Source organism: Arachis ipaensis, chromosome B01 (assembly GCF_000816755.2).
Source record: "Arachis ipaensis cultivar K30076 chromosome B01, Araip1.1, whole genome shotgun sequence".
Lineage (NCBI taxonomy): Eukaryota > Viridiplantae > Streptophyta > Magnoliopsida > Fabales > Fabaceae > Arachis > Arachis ipaensis.
In genome coordinates this window covers 71,859,528-71,884,063 of record NC_029785.2, presented here as the reverse complement: position 1 = coordinate 71,884,063, position 24,536 = coordinate 71,859,528, and the positions used below count along the sequence as shown (strand labels likewise).

General features: G+C 38.5%; 1 protein-coding gene across 1 annotated transcript; it reads left to right on the top strand.

The window, feature by feature from the left end:
* On the top strand, positions 1,664-2,650 carry LOC107608540. The gene has a single exon (XM_016310310.1). It carries the CDS (start codon positions 1,664-1,666, stop codon positions 2,648-2,650), a length of 987 nt encoding a protein of 328 aa, XP_016165796.1.

Here is a 24,536-nt window from a genome sequence, read left to right as displayed (position 1 = left end):
AGGCAAAGATTAACAATGATTAAGTGAATGGTAGTTTAGATTAAGCATTTTTCTTTTCTTTATTAAAGCCCACTAACTGTTTGATTTTTTGTTTCACTAACTTTTACTTCACTCTAGCAATAGAGTGCTTTATTTGTGTTGATTGATTTGCGTGTGTTTTATGTCAGAGGCAAGGAGAGGAGTATCCACTTCATTTGATCCTGAGGACGAGAGAACCCTCCGAAGGTTAAGAAGAAAAGCAAGAGGAAAAGGGGTAATTGGTAAAGAGGATTCAGAAGGAGAGGATCAAGCCATGGAGGGCAATCTGCATAATCCTCCTGAGGGAGGTGCCAACAATAACGGCCCACATCCAAGGAGAGTTCTAGCCTCTTACACTTTCCCCAATCCAAGACACTGTGGGAGCAGTATACTCACTCCCAATGTTCATGCAAATAACTTTGAATTGAAGCCTCAGCTTATCACTCTGGTGCAAAATAATTATTCCTATGGAGGAGGTCCCCTTGAGGATCCAAATCAACACCTATCTGTCTTCCTAAGAATATGTGAAACTGTCAAGACAAATAGTGTGCATCCAGATATTTACAAGCTGCTGTTGTTCTCATTTTCTTTGAGGGACAAGGCATCTCAATGGCTGGAGACATTTCCCAAAGAAAGCATTAACACTTGGGATGATTTGGTGAATAAATTCCTATCTAAGTTCTATCCACCTCAAAGGATCATCAGGTTGAAGACAGAGGTGCAAACATTCACTCAAATGGATGGGGAATCATTGTATGAGGCATGGGAAAGATACAAAACTCTGATTAGAAAATGTCCACCTGAGATGTTCAGTGAATGGGATAGAATTCAAAATTTCTATGAAGGGTTAACTCTAAAGTCTCAAGATTCCCTGGATTACTCTGCAGGAGGCTCGCTACAATTGATGAAGATAGCCGAGGAAGCCCAGAATCTCATAGACATGGTAGCAAATAACCAATACTTCTATGCTCATCAGAGGCAGCGCCAACCCATTCAAAAGAAGGGTATGTTGGAACTAGAAGGAGTGGACACGATCTTGGCACAGAACAAGTTGATGCACCAACAAATCCAGAAACAAATGGAAATGATGGCTAAGAGAATAGATGGCCTCCAACTAGCTTCAGTGAGCACAACAAATCAACCTTCAATTGAATGGAGTCAAAATGAAGCGAGCAATGTTGAGCAGCAACAAGAACAGGTTCAATATATGCAAAATGCCTCAAATTCTTCTCAAAATGACTTCCATGGTGACACATACAACTCATCCTGGAGGAATCACCCCAACCTGAGATGGGGTGATAATCAAAACCATTGGCAGAAGAACAACAACTCCAACCACTCCCGCAACACACACAGCCAAAATCACTCATCTAACAACACTAACCAATACAAGAAACCACAAAACACATATCAACCACCCCACAACAATCAACAAACTCATCAAAATAACTTTCCCACACCAACATCCAACCCACAAAATTACCACACCAGCCCTTCAAACAATTTCCAGCAATAACAATCAGCCCCCATCATATCACCAATTGACCATCATGAAAATAGGATTTCAAGTCTTGAGGCAGCCCTACAAACAATTGCTCAGTCCACTCAAACCTTGATCAAAGGGCAAGAGGGATATGAAGCTACCATGAAGAACCTTGAACAGCAAGTGGGACAATTGGCCAAACAAGCTGAATGGCCGACCAACGTCCTCCCAAGTGATACAATACCCAACCCAAGGGAAGAATGTAAAGCTCTGCAGTTGAAAAGTGGCAAAGTAATCAGAGAAAGTTCTAACAAGGAAGCAACAAAACTCAAGGAGCAAGACACAGTAGACAAGCAAAATGAAGAAAAGGCATCAACACCTCAAAAAGGCAAAGAAGATGAAAAGCCACAAAGTAAGATACCCACTCAAGACAGCCACCACAATAACAAGGAGAATGTGAAGCCACAACAGGAGAACAAGAATGAAGAAGTGAAAGCCTATGTACCCAAGCTTCCATACCCAACCAGGATACACAAAGGATCGAAGGACCAACAATTTCCAAGGTTCTTGGAAATCTTTAAGAAACTTGAAATCAACATTCCATTGGCAGAAGCTTTAGAACAAATGCCATTATATGCAAAGTTTCTTAAAGAATTAATCACCAAGAAGAGAAGTTGGCAAGAGAAAGAAACAGTGATTCTCACTCAAGAGTGCAGCGCCATCATCCAAAAGGGGCTGCCACCAAAACTTAAAGATCCAGGCAGCTTCCTCATACCTTGCACGATTGGGAGCATAGCCATTGATAAATCACTCTGTGACCTGGGAGCAAGCATTAACTCAATGCCTCTTACCATGATGAAGAAAATGATGATAGAAGAGCTGAAACCCACAAGGATGTCACTCCAGCTTGCTGACAGATCTATCAAAATACCAAATGGTGTAGTTGAGAACCTCTTAGTAAAAGTGGGAAATTTTATATTCCCAGCCAATTTTGTGGTCCTAGATATGGATGAAGAAGGGAACAACTCAGTTATCCTTGGTAGACCCTTTTTGGCCACAGCTAGAACAATCATTGATGTGAAAAAGGGAGAGATGATCTTTAGAGTACATGATGAGAAAATGACCATAAATGTCTTCAAAGCAATGTAGTACCCCGTTGAGAAAGAGAGTTGCATGAGGGTTGATGTGGTGGATTCTTTGGTTGAAGAAGTATTTGAAACAAACCATCAAGTGAAATAGGAGGAAGTCCAGGACATCTAAGAACAAGAAGAGAACAAATTGGAAGCACCAGAGGAACCAAGTGAAGCCAAGAAAGAAGAGGCGCCACAACAAGAGTTGAAACCATTACCCCCTCATCTTAAATATGCATTCCTTGGTGAAAAGGACAACTTCCCAGTGATCATCAACTCTACATTGAATGCAGAGGAAGAAGAAAAACTTCTTGAGGTATTGAAAGCTCACAAAGATGCATTGGGGTGGACCATTGATGACTTGAAGGGCATAAGCCCTGCCATATGCATGCACAAAATACTCTTGGAGAAAAATTCTAAAGCAGTGGTACAACCTCAAAGAAGACTAAATCCCACAATGAAGGAGGTTGTTCAAAAAGAAGTGCTGAAGCTATGTAAAGCTGGGATCATTTACCTATCTCTGATAGTCCATGGGTTAGCCCAGTGTAAGTAGTACCCAAGAAAGGTGGGATGACTATCATTGTCAATGAGAAGAATGAGCTTATTCTAACAAGAACAGTGACAGGATGGAGGATGTGCATTGATTATAGAAGGCTGAATGATGCCACACGAAAGGATCATTTCCCTCTCCCTTTCATTGAACAGATGCTGGAAAGGCTGGCTGGCCATGCTTATTACTGTTTTCTTGATGGATATTCTGGGTATAATCAAATAGTGGTTGACCCCATGGATCAAGAGAAGACCTCCTTCACCTGCCCTTTTAGAGTTTTTGCGTACAGGAGAATGCCATTCGGATTGTGTAATGCCCCAGCTACCTTTCAGAGATGCATGCTATCAATCTTCTCAGACATGGTAGAAAAATTTATTGAAGTCTTTATGGATGACTTCTCCGTTTTTGGTGATTCTTTCAATGCTTGCTTGCATCATCTTACCCTAGTCTTGAAAAGGTGCCAAGAAACCAATTTGGTTTTGAACTGGGAGAAATGTCATTTTATGGTACCCTATCTTGGTCACAAAATTTCAAGAGAGGGTATAGAAGTAGACAAGGCAAAAGTAGAGATTATAGAAAAACTCCCACTGCCAACAAATGTAAAAGCTGTTAGAAGTTTTTTGGGCCATGCTGGATTCTATAGACGATTCATCAAAGATTTTTCTAAAATAGCAAAACCACTAAGCGATTTGCTGGTGGTAAGCAACTTTTTTTCCTTTGATGATGAGTGTAAACATGCCTTTGAGACTCTAAAAGCTAAGCTCACCACAGCACCAATCATCACACCCCCAAGCTGGGGACTGCCTTTTGAACTCATGTGTGATGCAAGTGACCTTGCAATTGGTGCTGTGTTGGGGCAGAGGAAGGAAAAGAAGCTTCATGTTATCTACTATGCAAGTAAGGTATTGAATGAAGCTCAAAGAAATTACACCACAACAGAGAATGAGTTACTAGCTGTGGTATATACTTTTGATAAGTTTAGGCAATATTTGATTGGATCTAAAACTTTAGTCTACACTGACCATGCTGCTCTTAAGTATCTTATGTCAAAACAGGATGCCAAACCAAGGCTAATCAGATGGGTATTACTCCTACAAGAGTTTGACATTGAGATAAAGGACAGAAAGGGTAGTGAAAATCAAGTTGCTGACCATCTATCAAGGCTGCCACAAGATGCATGTCAAGACACTTTTCAATCAGTAAATGAAGACTTTCCAGATGAGTACCTCTTGCAAATTCAACACACTCCTTGGTTCGCAGACATGGCCAACTACAAAGCAGGAAGGAGCATCCCACAAGAGTATACAAAGCAACAAGTTAAGAAGCTGTTACATGAGGCTAAGTTATTCTTTTGGGATGAACCATTTCTATTCAAAAGGTGCCCAGATGGGATGATAAGAAGATGTGTACCCGAGGGTGAGATAAAGGATATACTATGGCATTGTCACAACTCAAGCTATGGTGGCCACTTTGGAGCTGAAAGAACTGCAGCAAAGGTGCTTCAAAGTGGATTCTACTGGTCTTCTATCTTTAAGGATGCTAGGAATTTTGTGAACCACTGCAATGAGTGCCAAAGAGCAGGAGGCTTGACAAGGAAGAATGAGATGCCCCAGAAGTTCATCTTGGAGGTGGAACTCTTTGATTTGTGGGGAATAGACTTCATGGGACCTTTTCCTCCATCCTACTCATTCAAATATATCCTAGTAGCAGTGGAATATGTTTCCAAATGGGTGGAAGCAATAGCCACCACTACATGTGACACGAATGTTGTACTGCAAATTCCTAAAGAGAAACATCTTCACCAGATTTGGAGTGGCGAAAGGACTTGTAAGCGATGGGGGAAGCCACTTCTGCAACAAGCAATTGAACTCTCTCCTCCATAAATATGGAGTAACACATAAAGTGGCAACACCTTATCACCCCCAGACAAATGGACAAGCTGAACTTGCCAATAGAGAGCTAAAGAGAATCCTGGAGAAAACTGTGGGAGCAACAAGAAAAGATTGGGTAAGGAAGTTGGATGATGCACTTTAGGCATACAGGACAGCATTCAAAACACCCTTAGGGAAATCTCCATTTCAGCTAGTATATGGGAAAGCATGCCATCTGCCTGTTGAGCTTGAACACAAGGCCTTTTGGGCCACCAAACTCTTGAATTTAGATGCTCAAGCAGCAGGAGAAAAGAGGTTACTACAACTCAATGAATTGGAAGAATTCAGACTGGAGGCATATGAGAATGCCAGAATATACAAGGAAAGAGTAAAAAGGTGGCACGACAAGAGAATCTCGCCAAGAACATTCGAACCAGGCCAAAAGGTGTTGCTATTCAACTCGAGACTGAAGATCTTCCCTGGGAAGCTGAGATCTAGATAGACTGGTCCATACACCATCACAAAAGTATCACCTCATGGTTATGTAGAATTACTTGATGAGAATTCAAAAGAGACCTTCACAGTCAATGGGCATAGGGTAAAACTTTATCTTGGTGGCCCCTGGAGCAAAGAAGAGACTGTACTATGGTTAGCATGAGCAAGGAAGCTGCATTGTCAAGCTAAGGACAATAAACAAGCACTTCATGGGAGGCAACCCGTGCACAGGAGTCTTTTATTTTTATGTCTTAAGTAATCAATAATAAAAGGGTGCTTCATATACATTTGAGAAAAGAAAGATTTAATTAGCATGTAGTGTATGTGGTGCGCGAAATTGTGATCATCAACAATGGCGCCAAAGGACTTGGAGCTCTTAAACATGAATCACACTTTATCACAATTTTGCACAACTAACTAGCAAGTGCACTGGGTCGTCCAAGTAATAAACCTTACGTTAGTAAGGGTCGATCCCATGGAGACTGTCGGCTTGAAGCAAGCTATGGTCACCTTGTAAATCTCAGTCAGGTGAATTCAGATGATGATGAAGAATTGATAATTAAAAGATGAATAAAACATAAAATAAAGATAGAGATACTTATGTAATTCTTTGGTTGGAATTTCAGATAAGCGTATGAAGATGCTTTGTTCCTCCTGAACCTCTGATTTCCTATTGCCTTCTTCCAATCATTCATACTCCTTTCCATGGCAAGCTTTATGTTGGGCATCACCGTTGTCAATGGCTACTTCCCGTCCTCTCAGTGAAAACGTTCCAAATACGCTGTCACCGCACGACTAATCATCTGTCGGTTCTCGATCATGTCGGAATAGGATCCATTGATCCTTTTGCGTCTGTCACACGCCCCACAATCGCGAGTTTGAAGCTCGTCACAGTCATCCCTTCCCAGATCCTACTCAGAATACCACAGACAAGGTTTAGACATTCCGGATCTCAGAAATGGCCGCCAATAATTCTAGCCTATACCACGAAGGTTCCAATCTTAGATTAGAAACCCAAGAGATACGCATTCAAGCCATTGCTAGTAGAACAGAGGTGGTTGTCTGGCACATGTTCATAGGTGAGAATGATGATGAGTGTCACGGATCATCACATTCATCAAGTTGAAGAACGAATGAATATCTTGGAGAAGAAATAGACTTGAGTTGAATAGAAAAATAATAGTACTTTGTATTAATTCTTGAAGAACAGCAGAGCTACACACCTTAATCTATGGTGTGTAGAAACTCCACCATTGAAAATACATAAGAACAAGGTCTAGGCATGGCCGAATGGCCAGCCTCCCAAAGTCTAGGGACTAAACGTCCAAAGATTCTTCAAATACAATATTAAAAGGTCCTATTTATAGAGAACTAGTAGCCTAGGATTTACATAAATCAGTAATTAATGCAGAAATCTTCTTCTGGGCCCACTTGGTGTGTGCTTGGGCTGAGCATTGAAGCTTCCATGTGTAGAGACTTTTCTTGGAGTTAAACGCCAGTTTTTATGCCAGTTTGGGCATTTAACTCCAGCTTTTGTGCCAGTTTTGGAGTTAAACGCCAGAATTCTTGAGCTGACTTAGAATGCCTGTTTGGGCCATCAAATCTCGAGCAAAGTATGGACTATTATATATTTCTGGAAATCTCAGGATGTCTACTTTTCAACGCAATTGAGAGTGCGCTAATTGGGCTTCTGTAGCTCCAGAAAATCCACTTTGAGTGCAGGGAGGTCAGAGTCCAACAGCATCTGCAGTCCTTTTGCAGCCTTTGAATCAGATTTTTGCTCAGGTCCCTCAATTTCAGCCAGAAAATACCTGAAATCATAGAAAAACACACAAACTCATAGTAAATTCCAGAAATGTGATTTTTAAATAAAAACTAATAAAAATATAATAAAACTAATTAAAATATACTAAAAACATACTAAAAACAATGCCAAAAAGCGTATAAATTATCCGCTCATCACAACACCAAACTTAAATTGTTGCTTGTCCCTAAGCAACTAAAAATTAAATAGGATAAAAAGAAGAGAATATACAATGAATTCCAAAAAATATATATGAAGATCAGTATTAATTAGATGAGCGGGGCTTTTAGCTTTTTGCTTCTGAATAGTTTTGGCATCTCACTTTATCCCTTGAAGTTCAGAATGATTGGCATCTATAGGAACTCAGAATCCAGATAGTGTTATTGATTCTCCTAGTTAAGTATGTTGATTCTTGAACACAGCTACTTTATGAGTCTTGGTCGTGGCCCTAAGCACTTTGTTTTCCAGTATTACCACCGGATACATAAATGCCATAGACACATAACTGGGTGAACCTTTTCAGATTGTGACTCAGCTTTGCTAGAGTCCCCAATTAGAGGTGTCCAGGATTCTTAAGCACACTCTTCTTTTTGCTTTGGACCTCGACTTTAACTGCTTAGTCTCAAGTTTTCACTTGACACCTTCACGCCACAAGCACATGGTTAGGGACAGCTTGGTTTAGCCGCTTAGGCTAGTATTTTATTCCTGTGGGCCCTCCTATCCACTGATGCTCAAAGCCTTGGATCCTTTTTATCATCCTTGCCTTTTGGTTTAAAGGGGTATTGGCTTTTTCTACTTGCTTTTCTTTTCTCTCTTTTTTTTTGCAAGCTTTTCACTGCTTTTTCTTGCTTCAAGAATCATTTTTATGATTTTTCAGATTATCAACAACATTTCTCCTTTTCCCATCATTCTTTCAAGAGCCAACAATTTTAACATTCATAAACAATCAAATTCAAAAATATGTACTATTCAAGCATTCATTCAGAAAAACAATAGTATTGCCACCACATCAAAATAATTAAACTGTTTTAAAATTTGAAATTCATGCACTTCTTTTTCTTTTTCAATTAAAAACATTTTTCTTTTAAGAAAGGTGATGGATTCATTTTCATAGCTTCAAGGCATAGACACTAAGACACTAATGATCATGTAATAAAGACACAAACATAAATAAACATAAAGCACAATTTTCGAAAAACAGAAAATAAAGAACAAGGAAATTAAAGAACGGGTCCACCTTAGTGATGGCGGCTTGTTCTTCCTCTTGAAGATCTTATGGAGTGCTTGAGCTCCTCAATATCTCTTCCTTGCCTTTGTTGTTCCTCTCTCATGGTTCTTTGGTCTTCTCTAATTTCATGGAGGAGGATGGAATGCTCTTGGCGCTCCACTCTTAGTTGTCCCATGTTGGAACTTAATTCTCCTAGAGAGGTGTTGATTTGCTCCCAATAGTTTTGTGGAGGAAAATGAATCCCTTGAGGTATCTCAGGGATTTCATGATGAGGAGTTTCCTCATGCTCTTGTCCATGAGTGGGATCTCTTGTTTGCTCCATCCTTTTCTTAGTGATGGGCTTGTCCTCATCAATGAGGATGTCTTCCTCTATGTCAATTCCAGCTGAATTGCAGAGGTGACAAATGAGATGAGGGAAGGCTAACCTTGCCATAGTGGAGGACTTGTCCGCCACCTTGTAGAGTTCTTGGGATATAACCTCATGAACTTCTACTTCCTCTCTAATCATGATGCTATAAATCATGATAGCCCGGTCTATAGTAACTTCAGACCGGTTGCTAGTGGGAATGACTGAGCATTGGATGAACTCCAACCATCCCCTAGCCACGGGCTTGAGGTCATGCCTTCTTAGTTGAACCGGCTTTCCTCTTGAATCACTCTTCCATTGAGCGCTCTCTTCACATATGTCCATGAGGACTTGGTCCAACCTTTGATCAAAGTTGACCCTTCTAGTGTATGGGTGTGCATCTTCTTGCATCATGGGCAAGTTGAATGCCAACCTTACATTTTCTGGACTAAAATCTAAGTATTTCCCTCGGACCATTGTAAGCCAATTCTTAGGGTCCGGGTTCACACTTTGATCATGGTTCTTGGTGATCCATGCATTGGCATAGAACTCTTGAACCATTAAGATTCTGACTTGTTGAATGGGGTTGGTGAGAACTTTCCAACCTCTTCTTCGAATCTCATGTCGGATCTTCGGATATTCGCCCTTTTTGAGCTTAAAAGGGACCTCGGGGATCACTTTCTTCTTGGCCACTTCATAGAAGTGGTCTTGATGCACCTTTGAGAGGAATCTCTTCATCTTCCATGACTCGGAGGTGGAAGCTTTTGCCTTCCCTTTCCTCTTTCTAGAGGTTTCTCCGGCCTTTGGTGCCATTAATGGTTATGGAAAAACAAAAAAGCTTTAGCCTTTACCACACCAAACTTAGAAGGTTGCTCGTCCTCGAGCAAAAGAAGAAAGAAGAGAGTAGAAGAAGAAGAAATAGAGGAGATGGAGGGGGTTTTATGTTTCGTCCAAGGGGGATGGGTAGTGTTTAGGTTGTGTGAAAATGAAGGAGTGAAGATAGGTTTATATAGGAGTGGAGAGGGGGTGTGGTTCGGCCATTATGGGTGGGTTTGGGTGGAAAAGTGGTTTGAATTTGAATGGTGAGGTAGGTGGAGTGTTATGAAGATGGATGTGAGTGGTGAAGAGAATGGTGGGATTTGATAGGTGAGGGATTTTTGGGGAAGAGGTATTGAGGTAATTGGTGAATGGGTGAAGAAGAGAGAGAGAGGTGGGGTAGGTGGGATCCTGTGGGGTCCACAGATCCTGAGGTGTCAAGGATTTCTCATCCCTGCACCATGTGGCGTGCAAAACGCCCCTTGCTGTCAATCCTGGCGTTAAACACCAGGCTGCTTCCCATTTCTGGCATTTAACACCAGCTTCTTGCCCATTCCTAGCGTTAAACGCCAGTCTGGTGCCCATTTCTGGCGTTAAATGCCCAGAATGGTGCCAGACTGGGCGTTTAACGCCCATTTTGCTACCCTTACTGGCATTTAAACGCCAGTAAGTTTCTCCTCCAGGGTGTTCTATTTTTCATTCTGTTTTTCCTTCTATTTTTGATTTTTCAATTATTTTTTTGTGACTTCACATGATCATCAACCTATAGAAAACATAAAATAACAAAAGAAAATAGAAATTTAATTTGGATTTTCTTCTGTATTGCTTGGGAGAGTACTAGGGGGAGTTTAGTAATTTTCTTACTCAGCTGACCCACTTGTGCTTTCAAATTTCTAATGGAGGACCTTGTTTCAGTCATGAAACTTTGAGTGATTTTGATTAGATCAGAGACAATGGTTGCTAAATCAGAGTGGCTCTGTTTAGAGTTCTCTGTCTGTTGCTGAGAAGATGATGGAAAAGGCTTACTATTGCTAAACCTGTTTCTTCCACCATTATTGTTGTTGAAACCTTGTTGAGGTTTCTGTTGATCCTTCCATGAGAGATTTGGATGATTTCTCCATGAAAGATTATAGGTGTTTCCATAGGGTTCTCCCATGTAATTCACCTCTTCCATTGCTGGGTTCTCAGGATCATAAGCTTCTTCTTCAGAGGAAGCTTCCTTAGTACTGCCTGTTGCTGCTTGCATTTTAGACAGACTCTGAGAAATCATATTGACTTGTTGGGTCAATATTTTATTCTGAGCTAATATGGCATTCAGAGTATCAATCTCAAGAACTCCTTTCTTCTGATTTGTCCCATTATTCACAAGATTCCTTTCAGAAATGTACATGACTTGGTTATTTGCAACCATTTCAATGAGTTCCTGAGCTTCTGCAGGCGTCTTCTTCAGATGAAGAGATCCTCTAGCAGAGCTATCCAATGACATCTTAGATAGTTCAGACAGACCATCATAGAAAATTCCTATGATGCTCCATTCAGAAAGCATGTCAGAAGGACATGAGATGCTTCTCCCATAGAAGTCGGGAGTAGGTGCAGTAAAGTCACCAAGCACCTTCCTTGCATTGTTGGCATTGTTGTTTTTGGATGCCATGGTTTCTTCTTCCTTGAAGAGCTCTGTTAGGCCCTCTAAAGAGAATTGTGCTTTAGCTTCTCTTAGCCTTCTCTTCAAGGTCCTTTTAGGTTCAGGATCAGCTTGAACAAGTATGCCTTTATCTTTGTTCCTGCTCATATGAAAGAGAAGAGAACAAGAAAGTAGGGAATCCTCTATGTCACAGTATAGAGATTCCTTGAGGTGTCAAAGGAAAAGAAGAATAGAAGGAGGAGGTAGAGAGAGGAGAATTCGAACTTATTAAGAGGGATAGAGTTCGAATTGTACCTTGAGGAGGAGTGTTAGTCCCTTAAATAGAAGGATATGAGAAGAAGGGAAGAATTTTCAAAAATTAATTAAAAGATTTTGAAATAATTAAAAGAAATTTTTGAAAATTTGATTGATGATTTTCGAAAACTAAGATTGGGAAAGAAATAAAGTGATTTTTGAAAAAGATTTTGGAATTAGAAATTAAAAGGATATGATTGAAAGTTAATTTTGAAAAAGATGTGATTGAAAAGATATGATTGAGAAGATATGATTGAAGATCAAATTAAAAAGAGAAAGTTTTAAAATTAAAGTTGATTACTTGACTAATAAGAAATTAAAAGATATGATTCTTAAAATTTAAAATTTGATCCTTTCTTAATAGGCAAGTAACAACTTGAAAATTTTGAAGTAAATCTTTAATTATAACAAGGATTTTCGAAAATAAAAAAAATGGAAAGAAATTGATTTTGAAGAGATATGATTTGAAAAAGATTTGATTTTGAAAAATTATGAAGATTTGAAAAAAATTTGAATTAAAAACAAAATCTTCCCTCTAGTGTCCTTCTGGCGTTAAACGCCCAGAATGGCATCCATTCTGGCGTTTAACGCCCAAAATTCTACCTTTTTGGGCGTTAAACGCCCAGCCAGGTACCTTGGCTGGCGTTTAAACGCCAGTTTTCCTTCTTCACTGGGCGTTTTTGAATGCCTAGCTTTTTCTGTTTGATTCCTCTGCTGAATGTTCTGAATCTTGAATTCTCTGTATTATTGACTTGAAAAGACAAAATTTTGAAAATATTTTTGAATTTTTAATGATGAGAAACAATAAAAATTGCAACTAAGATCAAATAAACAATGCATGCAGGACACCAAACTTAAAAATTTTCATATACGAGACACTAACAAATTGAGAATGCATATGAAAAATAACAAAGCACACAAAACAAGAGAATTTAAGGATCAGAGCATTGAAATCATCAAGAACAACTTGAAGATCAATGAAGAACATATTGCATGTTTTCGAAAAATGCAAGAAGAATGCAATTGACATCAAACTTAAAAATTGATACTAGACTCAAACAAGAAACATAAAATATTTTTGATTTTTATGATTTATAAATTTTTTTTGTGATTTTCGAAACTTATATGGAGAAGAAAATAAAGAGAATCAAAATTTAAGAACATCACCTTGAAACTCTAGAATTCATTCTTAAAAATTCTGAAAAGTACCTAATCTAAGCAACAAGATGAACCGTCATTTGTCCAAACTCGAACAATCCCCGACAACGGCACCAAAAACTTGGTGCGCGAAATTGTGATCATCAACAATGGCGCCAAAGGACTTGGAGCTCTTAAACATGAATCACACTTTGACACAATCCTTTTGCGTCTGTCACACGCCCCACAATCGCGAGTTTGAAGCTCATCACAGTCATCCCTTCCCAGATCCTACTCAGAATATCACATACAAGGTTTAGACGTTCCGGATCTCAGGAATGGCCGCCAATAATTCTAGCCTATACCACGAAGGTTCCAATCTTAGATTAGAAACCCAAGAGATATGCATTCAAGCCATTGCTAGTAGAACAGAGGTGGTTGTCAGGCACATGTTCATAGGTGAGAATGATGATGAGTGTCACGGATCATCACATTCATCAAGTTTAAGAACGAATGAATATCTTAGAGAAGAAATAGACTTGAGTTGAATAGAAAAACAATAGTACTTTGTATTAATTCTTGAAGAACAGCAGAGCTCCACACCTTAATCTATGGTGTGTAGAAACTCCACCGTTGGAAATACATAAGAACAAGGTCTAGGCAGGGCCGAATGGCCAGCCTCCCAAAGTCTAGGGACTAAACGTCCAAAGATTCTTCAAATACAATAGTAAAAGGTCCTATTTATAGAGAACTAGTAGCCTAGGGTTTACAGAAATCAGTAATTAATGTAGAAATCTTCTTCCGGGCCCACTTGGTGTGTGCTTGGGCTGAGCATTGAAGCTTCCATGTGTAGAGACTTTTCTTGGAGTTAAACGCCAGCTTTTGTGCTAGTTTGGGCGTTTAACTCCAGCTTTTGTGCCAGTTTTGGAGTTAAACGCCAGAATTCTTGAGCTAACTTGGAATGCCTGTTTGGGCCATCAATTCTCGGACAAAGTATGGACTATTAATAATTGCTGGAAAGCCCAGAATGTCTACTTTCCAACGCAATTGAGAGTGCGCCAATTGGGCTTCTGTAGCTCCAGAAAATCCACTTTGAGTGCAGGGAGGTCAGAGTCCAATAGCATCTGCAGTCCTTTTTCAGCCACTGAATCAGATTTTTGCTCAGGTCCCTCAATTTCAGCCAGAAAATACCTGAAATCATAGAAAAACACACAAACTAATAGTAAAGTCCAGAAATGTAATTTTTAAATAAAAACTAATAAAAATATAATAAAAACTAATTAAAATATACTAAAAACATACTAAAAACAATGCCAAAAAGCGTATAAATTATCCGCTCATCAGTATGCAAGACACTAAGTTTGGTGTGGCCAACCTTAAAGCAAATGCAGAACAATTTTTTTTTTTTGCAATACTTAAGCACAAACTAAGTTTGGTGTCCACACATACATAAAATAAAGAGAAAGTATAGTTAATTTTTTTGGGCATATGAAAGCAACCCTTAGATTTAATCTCTGTTAATATTGCATTAGGATTTCATCAAAAGTTTAATAGCACAAGTCAAGACATTTCAAGAATCTCAAAATTTTGAATTTTTGTTGCAAAGAAGTGAAAGAAAGAAGTGATGGAGAATCTTGGGAGAGGAGTTCACGGATGCACATAGAAGAAAAAGGAAGTCACAAGTGCCTTAGAGTTTGTGCTTTGGGAAAAGTGACTCAACATGCATTAGCTAGAAGGTTCATACTCTCCATGACACAACCAAACCATTAAGACAATGCTTCCACCATTCAAAGTAATGTTGAACCCCCCCTCCACAACTACAAACACACCTCCCCCCACAACTACAAACACACCTCACTTTGTATTCACATCTATATATACCATCACCATACTTCACCAATTCTTTCATCCGAAAACACTCTTCTTGTGCTTCATCCTTATTTCACAAACCTTGGCCTTTAAGCCACCCGTATTATCTTCATTCCACAACTCCTTTTCAATCACTTTCAAGCCTTCATTTCTTGCCTTATAAACCTATCATTCTAAGCCTCACTCATCTACACTTCTTGTATGCTTGAGGACAAGCATTGCTTCAAGTTTAGTGTTGGAAAGATTCGGCCATCACAATTCAATGGCCTCATCATCACGAGCTAGAAGGAAGAAAGATAAGCAACCCATGCAAGAGCAACCCACATTTGATGAAAGAAGGTTCGAATCCAAAAACCATGAACAAATCTTTAATTGAATGATAAGCAGAGACATTATTCCAGAGGTGCCTTTTAAGCTAGAAGATAAAGAATACCCTGACATACAAGAAGTGGTTAGAAAAAGGGGATGGGAGCTTCTCTGTGATCAACCCCAAGTTATAAGTGTGCTCCTCATCCATGAGTTTTCTGCCAATGTCATAAAGAAAGATGATGAGGAAGAACCATACTTGAGTTATGTACGAGGGGTGGTAGTACCCTTTGGCCCAGACACCATCAATAGAGTGCTAAAAACCAAGCCAAAACGGTTTAAGCAACCTAGCTATGAAAAGAGGGTTCAATATGACCCAAAATGTGTAGACGTTCTAAGTGATCTATGCAAAGTGGGCACGGACTGGGTGTTGGACTCACACAAACATCCACTCAAACTCAGAAGGGGTGATCTCATACCTCAAGCAAAAGGATGGCATGACATAGTGAGAAGATCATTAATCTGCACCTCAAACAACTCAGAGGTGACACTAAACAGAGCTATAATGATCCACTGCATAATGAAAGGAGGAGAGATAGATGTGGGAGAAACCATAGCCAAGAACATTATTAACATAGCTGAAGGTGTTCAAAAAGACAGCTGGCTAGGATATCCTAGCACTATCTTGCGTTTGTGTGAAGAGGCTGGAGTACCACTTAAAGAATTTGATGACACAGAAATAATCTCCCCTGGGAAGCCTATCACCAAAAGATTGATGGAGTATGTCACCATGGTCCAATTAGAGAGGCAACCTTTAGCAAGAAGAAAGAGGAGGAAAGAAGCAAGACAAAGGGAGGAGCAAGAAGAAAGGGAACAACAAGAAGATAGAGAAGAACCAAGTGCATTGAGCGTGAACCAACTCCAAGCCGCATTAGAAGGAATCTCTGGGCAATACTCAAAAATTCAAAGAAGCCAAGATGAACAAGCTCAACAACAAAGGGATCTTTGGCAATTGATGGATCAACAAAGAGGAACCCAAGCTCAATGGATGGATCAGCAGAGGAAATATCAAACGCACATGATGGAACTACAACAAGAGCAATATACCAAGATGTATGAAGCCATCAACAACTCAACTACTGAATATGAAAGATCCATGAATAAAGTAATACAAGAACAGTTTCAGTTGAGGAAAGAGCAAGCTCAACAAAGGGAGCTTCTTCAAAGAATGGATGACAGACAAGACAAGCTTTACAGAGAATTCAATGAAAACAGAATGTTCAAAGAGGCTAGACACAGAGATAGAATTGAGTATGATATGTGCACTCAAGAAAAACTCAGCTACATTTGTGGAACACTCCCAGTGCTCAACTCAAAAATCCAAACCTTCAATGAAGCACACAAAGTGTTGGAAGAACAAGAAATCTCAAGAGTGAAGTTCAACATTGAAAGGCTAAAAGATAAGATGGTGAGCTCAGGGATATGGAGAAAGATGGAGGAGGGATAAACAACAAAACAACAAGGAGAAATAAGAAGCAAGAAAAGGCAAGATCCAAAAGGCAAAGGAAAGGAACCCAAAGCTTAAAGGTGGTGAAGTTTCTTTTAGTATTACAATAAATAAAGAAGATGTATGTCTGAGACATGATATACCTTCTAAGATTTTTCTTTTATGCATTTTCATGTTTATGTTATGCATTTTCATACTTACATCATGTTTGAAATGTATGTTTGTCCTAAGTCCTTTTGTTTGATAATTGAATAAAAGATGAGATTTGAACAAGAACAGAGAGAAATCTAGCCTAGAAAGAATAAAGTTATCCTATAAAAAGTGCTAGTATACATGCCTTCCTTGTAAATAAATCAAGGCTCAAGAAATCAAGAAATGCCTGCTTATACAAGACTAGTTGGTCGAAGGTTACAAGACTCACAAAAAAAAAATTTGAAAAGCTAGGCATCAATGACCAAATTTGGATGTGTCTGTGGTGATTGATGTTAGGGGATATACTTGGGCTAGTAAATCCGAGGGGTGCTTCATCACCCGATAACTTGAGTTAACTAACTCGGGATTATCAATTGAAAACCCCGTTCAAGAGTAGCTCCATAACAGAACATTTAGCAACCCAAAGAGGTGCTGGACACCACTATCCAAAAAAAATTTCAAAGTTATATGCCTGTGATTGAATGTGTTAAGGAGAGAGGCTTGAGCTAGTAAATCTTTAAGAGTGTTTCAACACTTAACAACTTAAACCAACTGGTTTGGGATTGTTGATTGAAAGCTTATGCTAAAGAGCCGCCTTAAGACAAGATTTTTAGCTCAATTGAAGCAAAGAAAACTGAAAAAAAAAAAAAGCAAAATTTTTTAAGGATCATGTGCTAAGGTGTGAAAAAGGAGTCTAATAAAGCTAGCTAGTACTAAAGCAAGCATTTTGATAAAGAAGTGAATTAGCTTTGATCATTTGCATTGAACAAATGACTAAACAATTTAGGATGATAGAGTTCTTGAAAGAAGTTCCTTTCTGTTAAGATATTTTTGCATCTTAAAGTCTGTTATCAAATCTTTTTATCTCTTGCTTGAGGACAAGCAACATTTTAAGTTTGGTGTTGTGATGCATTCGCATATTTATCATTTTAACTAGTTAGTTTAGTTAGTTTTAGCTTAGTTTCATTCACTTTCTTTGAAATAAATGGGAAATTTTGTGAGTTTTTTTCTCCATGCATCCATGAACCAAGAACTAAGTGAAATTTGGCATAATTCATGCAAATGACTCAAGGAGTTTATATATAAGTTGATGTGAATGATTTCCTTGAAAATTATTGCATAAGATGGAAAAACTTTGAGGAAAATTCTTTGGTTTATGGTAGGTGATGGAGCAAGGAGGAACAAGCACGTTGGTGACTTGAAAACCAAATTGGCAACACCAAAATGTGTGCGCAGCAAGGAGGAAGAAGGGGCATTGTTGGCTGCGTGTTCAGCAACAACTCCAGCAACAACGCCCAACAAATCAAGCTGCCAGGGAGAAGAAGGCTTGGGCGTTGTTCCTGGCGTGCTTTGCCAATAACTTGGGCAACAACGCCAGGAAGCCACCAAAGAAGAGGCTTGGGCGTTGTTCCTAGCGTGTTTTGCCAATAACTTGGGCAACAACGCCAGGAAGCCACCAAGGAAGAAGAATGCACGTTGTTCCTGGCGTGTTTTGCCAATAACTTGGGCAACAACGCCAGGAAGCCACCAAGGAAGAAGGATGCACGTTGTTCCTGGCGTGTTTTGCCAATAACTTGGGCAACAACGCCAGAAAGCCACCAAAGAAGAAGGATGGGTGTTGTTGCTGGCGTTTTTTGCCAACAACTTGAGCAACAATGCCAGGAAGCCACCAGAGAAGAAGGATAGGCGTTGTTGCTGGCGTGTTTTGCCAACAACTTGGGCAACAACGCCAGGCAGCCTGACCTTGCCCTCTTCAATGGAACATAACTTGAGCTACAGAGATCCAATTGAGGTGCTTCGAGTTGCGTTGGGAAGTAGACATCAAGAGCTTTCCAACCATATATCATAGTCTATAGTGGAGCAAAAAAATTGAAGCTCAAACCAGAGGCAACTATGGGCATCAAAACTGAGTTCAAAAAGGCAAAAAGGGCCAAGTGCTTGGCAACAACTTGGGCTGGCAACGCCCAAGCACCAAGTTCCTAGCCCAGGAAGTTCTTGGGCACATTGCCAACGTGTATAAAGCTGGCGTGTTTACCAGTAACGCCAGACCATTGGGCCAGAAGCGAGAAGAATGAGCTCTGTTTCCTCTGTTTGGCAACACTTCCTACATTGAGCCAATATTCAACAAGGATAAAGCCCACATTGCTAGCCCAATTGAAGATCTCCAAATGAGTTTTAGGAGTAGTATAAATAGAGAAGGAGTTTGTACTTTAAGGGACTTTTACTTTTAGACACTTTTACTATTACACTAGCATTTTTACTACATCTCACCCGTCTTCTATTTTGTTTTTTTTGGCAACTTTGAATTTCAGTTTTAAAGGAATACTTCTTCTTCTTCTTCTTTATTCTTCTCTACACTTAGTTTAATTTTGATCTTTGAATTTCTTGTTGAGTTTAGAGCTATGATTCACTAAACCCTACCTTCATTAGGGGGAGGAGCTCTGTTTATTTGAATAGGTTGATAATTCTTCTTTTCCTTCTCAATTCAAGTGGTTCATCCAAGAGAAAACTCTTGTTCGTCAAAGATTCAACTACATTCGAGAGAAGGGTTGAATCTACATGAATTATATGGTGAACTTGAGAAAGGAGCCATGTAACTCATTTTAGAGTCATCCTTTCATGATTTCTTCGATCAATACACTTTGGGTTGGTATGTGAGATGTAACCTCCCTTAGTTGAGATTCTGGAAGTTGTGTGGCCTTGGATTAGAAATTGAACTTCACCTCTTCTCATGACCAATTAGATCACGAGAGTGACAATTGATTGTGTTGAAGAAAAATTGAATTGCCAAGAGATTGGGATCCAATTATTCACAATCCGCCATGGATCTATACCCATAATTGAGAAGGAATTGAGTAACATCAATTCATGACAATTTACATCTCTGATTCCTAATGATCTCTCCATCATTAATTCTTATCTCTTTTGTTCTTTAGTTCTTTGAGTACCCACTACCCAATTCCCTTCTATATTCTTGCAATTTATCATTCTTACCATTTACATTCTGTTTCTCTATTTCTTGCTATTTACTCTTCTGCTCTTTAAAATTCTACAATCTTTACTTTCTTGCAATTTATCTTTAATGTCATTTAAGTTTCTTGAAATTTAAGTTTTCATCATTTACTTTTAGTCATTTGATTTGCTTCCCTTATTTTAGTTCTTTAAATTTCTTGTCATTTAATTCCTTGCAATCTCTTTCAAGTGTTCAAATCTCAGGAATCAAAACAATGTTTGCTTGACTAAATTTACCATTTAACTAAAGTTGCTTAATCTACCAATCTCCGTGGGATCGACCTCACTCTTCGTGAGTTTTATTACTTGATACGATCCGGTATACTTGCCCGTTGCGCGTTAATATTCAAATTTTCGCTTATCACCCATACAACATGATAACAACCAGACTCCAAGCAAAAAGGGTGATAACTCATGATGGAAAGGGAAAATAAAGCGCAGCAATACTAATAGAAGCAATAGATAAATGAATATATACTCTAGTTATATCTATTCACCTAGAACTAAACAAACAAGAATGTTAGTTACTACCACTACTTAGGTAGAGGCGCTATCTACAAATTAGTGCCAAGTGGCAAACAAAAACCAAATATTCACACTATTCACATATTCACAACAACCAAAATTATAGCACTCATTTCACTTAAAGTGATTCCCCGGCAACGGCGTCAAAAACTTGACGTAGTGCAAACCGTCGGCTTCGAATTTTTCACAAATTGAGTTCCGTTGCAAGTATAGTCCAAGCCAACGGATAATGCTCACAGTCAAAGTTTGAATTCAAACAATGTCACAATTTAAAATCAATTCAATTCTGGGAGTTTCAATTCCCGGGTCGTCTCCCAAGGACACTTGAGACCAATGAGTGTGCAATCTTGGTTGTGAAGATCATGGGGTTTTCAATAAAGGGATAAACATATAAAGCAATAAAAGAACATGCAAAATTGTAATAAATGAACTAATAAAGGAATTAACGAAGTAACTATGCAATATAGACAAGTAAAGTGTAAAAGGAACTAACGTAAATATGTACGAAGGAATTGAAGCATAAAAGGTATCTTGGCTTGGAGTAAGCTAAGGGTCCTTTCCTTGTTGGAACCACAACTATGACAACTAGAATGGATCAATCTCACTAAACATGGGAAAAATGAGGCAAAGCTTGAAACCAAAAGCAACAAATGACCTCAATCAACAATAAAGACTCAAGAAAGCATGTAACAATCATCAATCATCAAATTCATCAACAAGAAATAGAAATTGCAAAAGGGAAGTAAAATTGAACTATAACTTGAAATATAAGAAAGAGTAAGAACAATGTAACCATAAAGAGTAGTAACAAAGAGATACTTACAATGGAAATTAGAAAAATCCAAGATCAAAATGAAAATGGCACTTGAACGTAAAAACCCTAGTATAAACCCTGGTAGAGATGATGAAAAACTTAAAGAAAAACTATACTAAAGCTATCTACTACTACAACTAAATTACCCTAATGTTATGCTATGATCTTCTCTTCATTTTCCCTTCCTTATGAGTTAAATGGCTTTAGAAATGGGCCTCCAAACCACCAAAATCGCGAGTCACATGAGATTTTAATGAAGGCATGTGCGGCCACCTGTGCGGATGCATGGTACGCGAATTGTTTGTTCCCCAGCAACGGCGCCAAAAAAACTTGGTGCGCGTAACATGATCTCAACACTTCTTCACAACTCCGCGTAACTAACCAGCAAGTGCACTAGGTCGTCCAAGTAATACCTTACGTGAGTAAGGGTCGATCCCACGGAGATTGTCGGCTTGAAGCAAGCTATGGTCATCCTTGTAAATCTTAGTCAGGCAGATTCAAATGGTTATGAGGTTTTGATAATTAAAATATAAATAAAATATAAAATAAGATAAAGTTACTTATGTAATTCATTGGTGGGAATTTCAGATAAGCGTCTGGAGAAATTGCATTAATTCATGAAGAACAGCAGAGCTCCACACCTTAATCTATGGGGTGTAGAAACTCCACCGTAGAAAATACATAAGTGAAAGGTCTAGGCATGGCCGTGAGGCCAGCCTCCATACGTGAACATACAAGTTCCAAATATGGTCGAAAAGACTCTCTAAAAACTCCAAACATAAATCACTAAAAGTAGTTTTTATACTAAACTAGTAACCAGGATTTACAGAAAATGAGTAACTAAGTGCATATAGTGCAGAAATCCACTTCCGGGGCCTACTTGGTGTGTGCTTGGGCTGAGCATTGAAGCTTTTTCGTGCATAGGCTGTTCCTGGAGTTAAACGCCAGCTTTGGTGCCAGTTTGGGCGTTTAACTCCAATTCTGGTGCCAGTTTGGGCGTTTTACGCCAAGATATTTTAGACTGACTTTGAACGCCAGTTTGGGACATCAAATCTCGGACAAAGTATGAACTATTATATATTGCTGGAAAGCCCAAGATGTCTACTTTCTAACGCAATTGAGACTGTACCAATTGGGCTTCTGTAGCTCCAGAAAATCCACTTCGAGTGCAGGAGGGTCAGAATCCAACAGCATCTGCAGTCCTTTTTCAGCCTCTGAATCAGATTTTTGCTCAGGTCCCTCAATTTCAGCCAGAAAATACCTGAAATCATAGAAAAACACACAAACTCATAGTAAAGTCTAGAAATGTGATTTTTGAATAAAAATAATAAAAATATAATAAAAGTAACTAAAACATACTAAAAACTATGTAAAAACAATGCCAAAAAGGGTATAAATTATCCGCTCATCACAACACCAAACTTAAATTGTTGCTTGTCCCCAAGCAACTGAAAACAAAATAGGATAAAAAAAAGAGAATATACAATGAATTCCAAACTTATCAATGAACTTAGTTCCAATTAGATGAGCGGGACTTGTAGCCTTTTTGCTTCTGAACAGTTTTTGCATCTCACTTTATCCTTTGAAGTTCAGAATGATTGGCTTCCATAGGAACTTAGAATTCAGATAGTGTTATTGATTCTCCTATTTCAGTATGTTGATTCTTGAACACAGCTACTTTATGAGTCTTGGCTGTGACCCTAAGCATTTTGTTTTCCAGTATTACCACCGGATACATAAATGCCACAGACACATAACTGGGTGAACCTTTTCAGATTGTGACTCAGCTTTGCTAGAGTCCCCAGTTAGAGGTGTCCAGAGCTCTTAAGCACACTCTTTTTGCTTTGGACCACGACTTTAACCGTTCAGTCTCAAGCTTTTCACTTGACACCTTCACGCCACAAGCACATGGTTAGGGACAACTTGGTTTAGCCGCTTAGGACAGGATTTTATTCCTATGGGCCCTCCTATCCATTAATGCTCAAAGCCTTGGATCCTTTTTACCCTTGTCTTTTGGTTTAAAGGGCTATTGGCTTTTTCTGCTTGCTTTTTCTTTTTCTTTATTTTTTTTTGCCATTTTTTTCGCATTTTTTTTGCAAGCTTTTCAATGCTTTTTCTTACTTCAAGAATCAAATAATTTTTCAGATTATCAATTAACATTTCTCCTTTTTCATCATTCTTTCAAGAGCCAACAATTTTAACATTCATAAACAACAAATTCAAAAATATGCACTGTTCAAGCATTCATTCAGAAAACAAAAAGTGTTGCCACCACATTAAAATAATTAGATTATTTTCAAGATGTAATTCGAAATTCATGTACTTCTTTTTCTTTTTCAGAAAAATTTACCATTTAAATTGATTATTATTATTATCACTATTATTCTTATTATTACTTAAGTTTCTATTGGGCCGAAGCCACTAGGAAACTAAAGGAAAAGAAATGAAAACTTGCTATATATATCTTACCGTGGATCACATTTTATTTGCATTAGTTTAATTATAATCATTCATATATATGAATAACCATATGTGTATATATATCTGTGCATATATATGAACGTGGCATGAAGGAATATACACATGTGTATATATATGAAAAACTAAGACACCTAATCTAATATCACATTTAATCATCATCACCCAGCTTCCTTTGCTTCCATTTTTTACTTTCACTAACTGTGAGAGTGAGAGACTGAAGCTGCATGAAGAAAACCATAAACCTTACGAGTTTCTAACTTCAATTTCTTGAGATCCGTAACTCCAACAAAAAATCTAATCCGATAAAAGTGTTCGTATCTTTTTCCTCTACACGTTGGCATATCTTTTATTTGGTGAAAGCTGACGGTGACGTAGCTCCTCTTCCCCTTGGCACAGATGATTTCTGATATTTTCTTCTTCAGCAACTCGGTCAGAAAGCTTCTCCAGAGCTATCGTTGATTTTGATTTCATACAAAGGTAGGGGGTTTCATTTTTAAAATTACAAATTTTTAATTTAAGAATACCAAAAAGTTTATTGAGTAATTGCAAATAATTTACACATGTTTTGTGTGTCTAATTGATGAGAATTGGTTGTAATTGTGAGTATTGGTCAATTTGGTGGTGCTTGTTAAATTGCAATGTGATTTGAGTTTATGAATTGGGTTTGAATTGAGACTGTGTTTGATGCTGGAATTTATGGTTATGGAAGTGGATGGTAACTGATTTTGGTATTAGTATGATGGTGAATAGGTGCTGATGAAGGGCTGGTAAAAATATGCAAGAAGGTGATTTTGGTTAGTATTAAATGTTAAACGAGTATGGTCGGAGGGATTTGTAAAGTCTGAATGAAGAAATGAATTTCTTTTAATTTTCAAAAGCAAAAGATTTGAAACGGACTAATGTTATTGAAATAGAAAGAGGCTTAGTTTTAAAAGAAAATGATTTGATTCTATTTGATATTTTGAACGATGTGAATATTGAAAACGATTTATTACTTGGAAATATTTTGAAAAGGG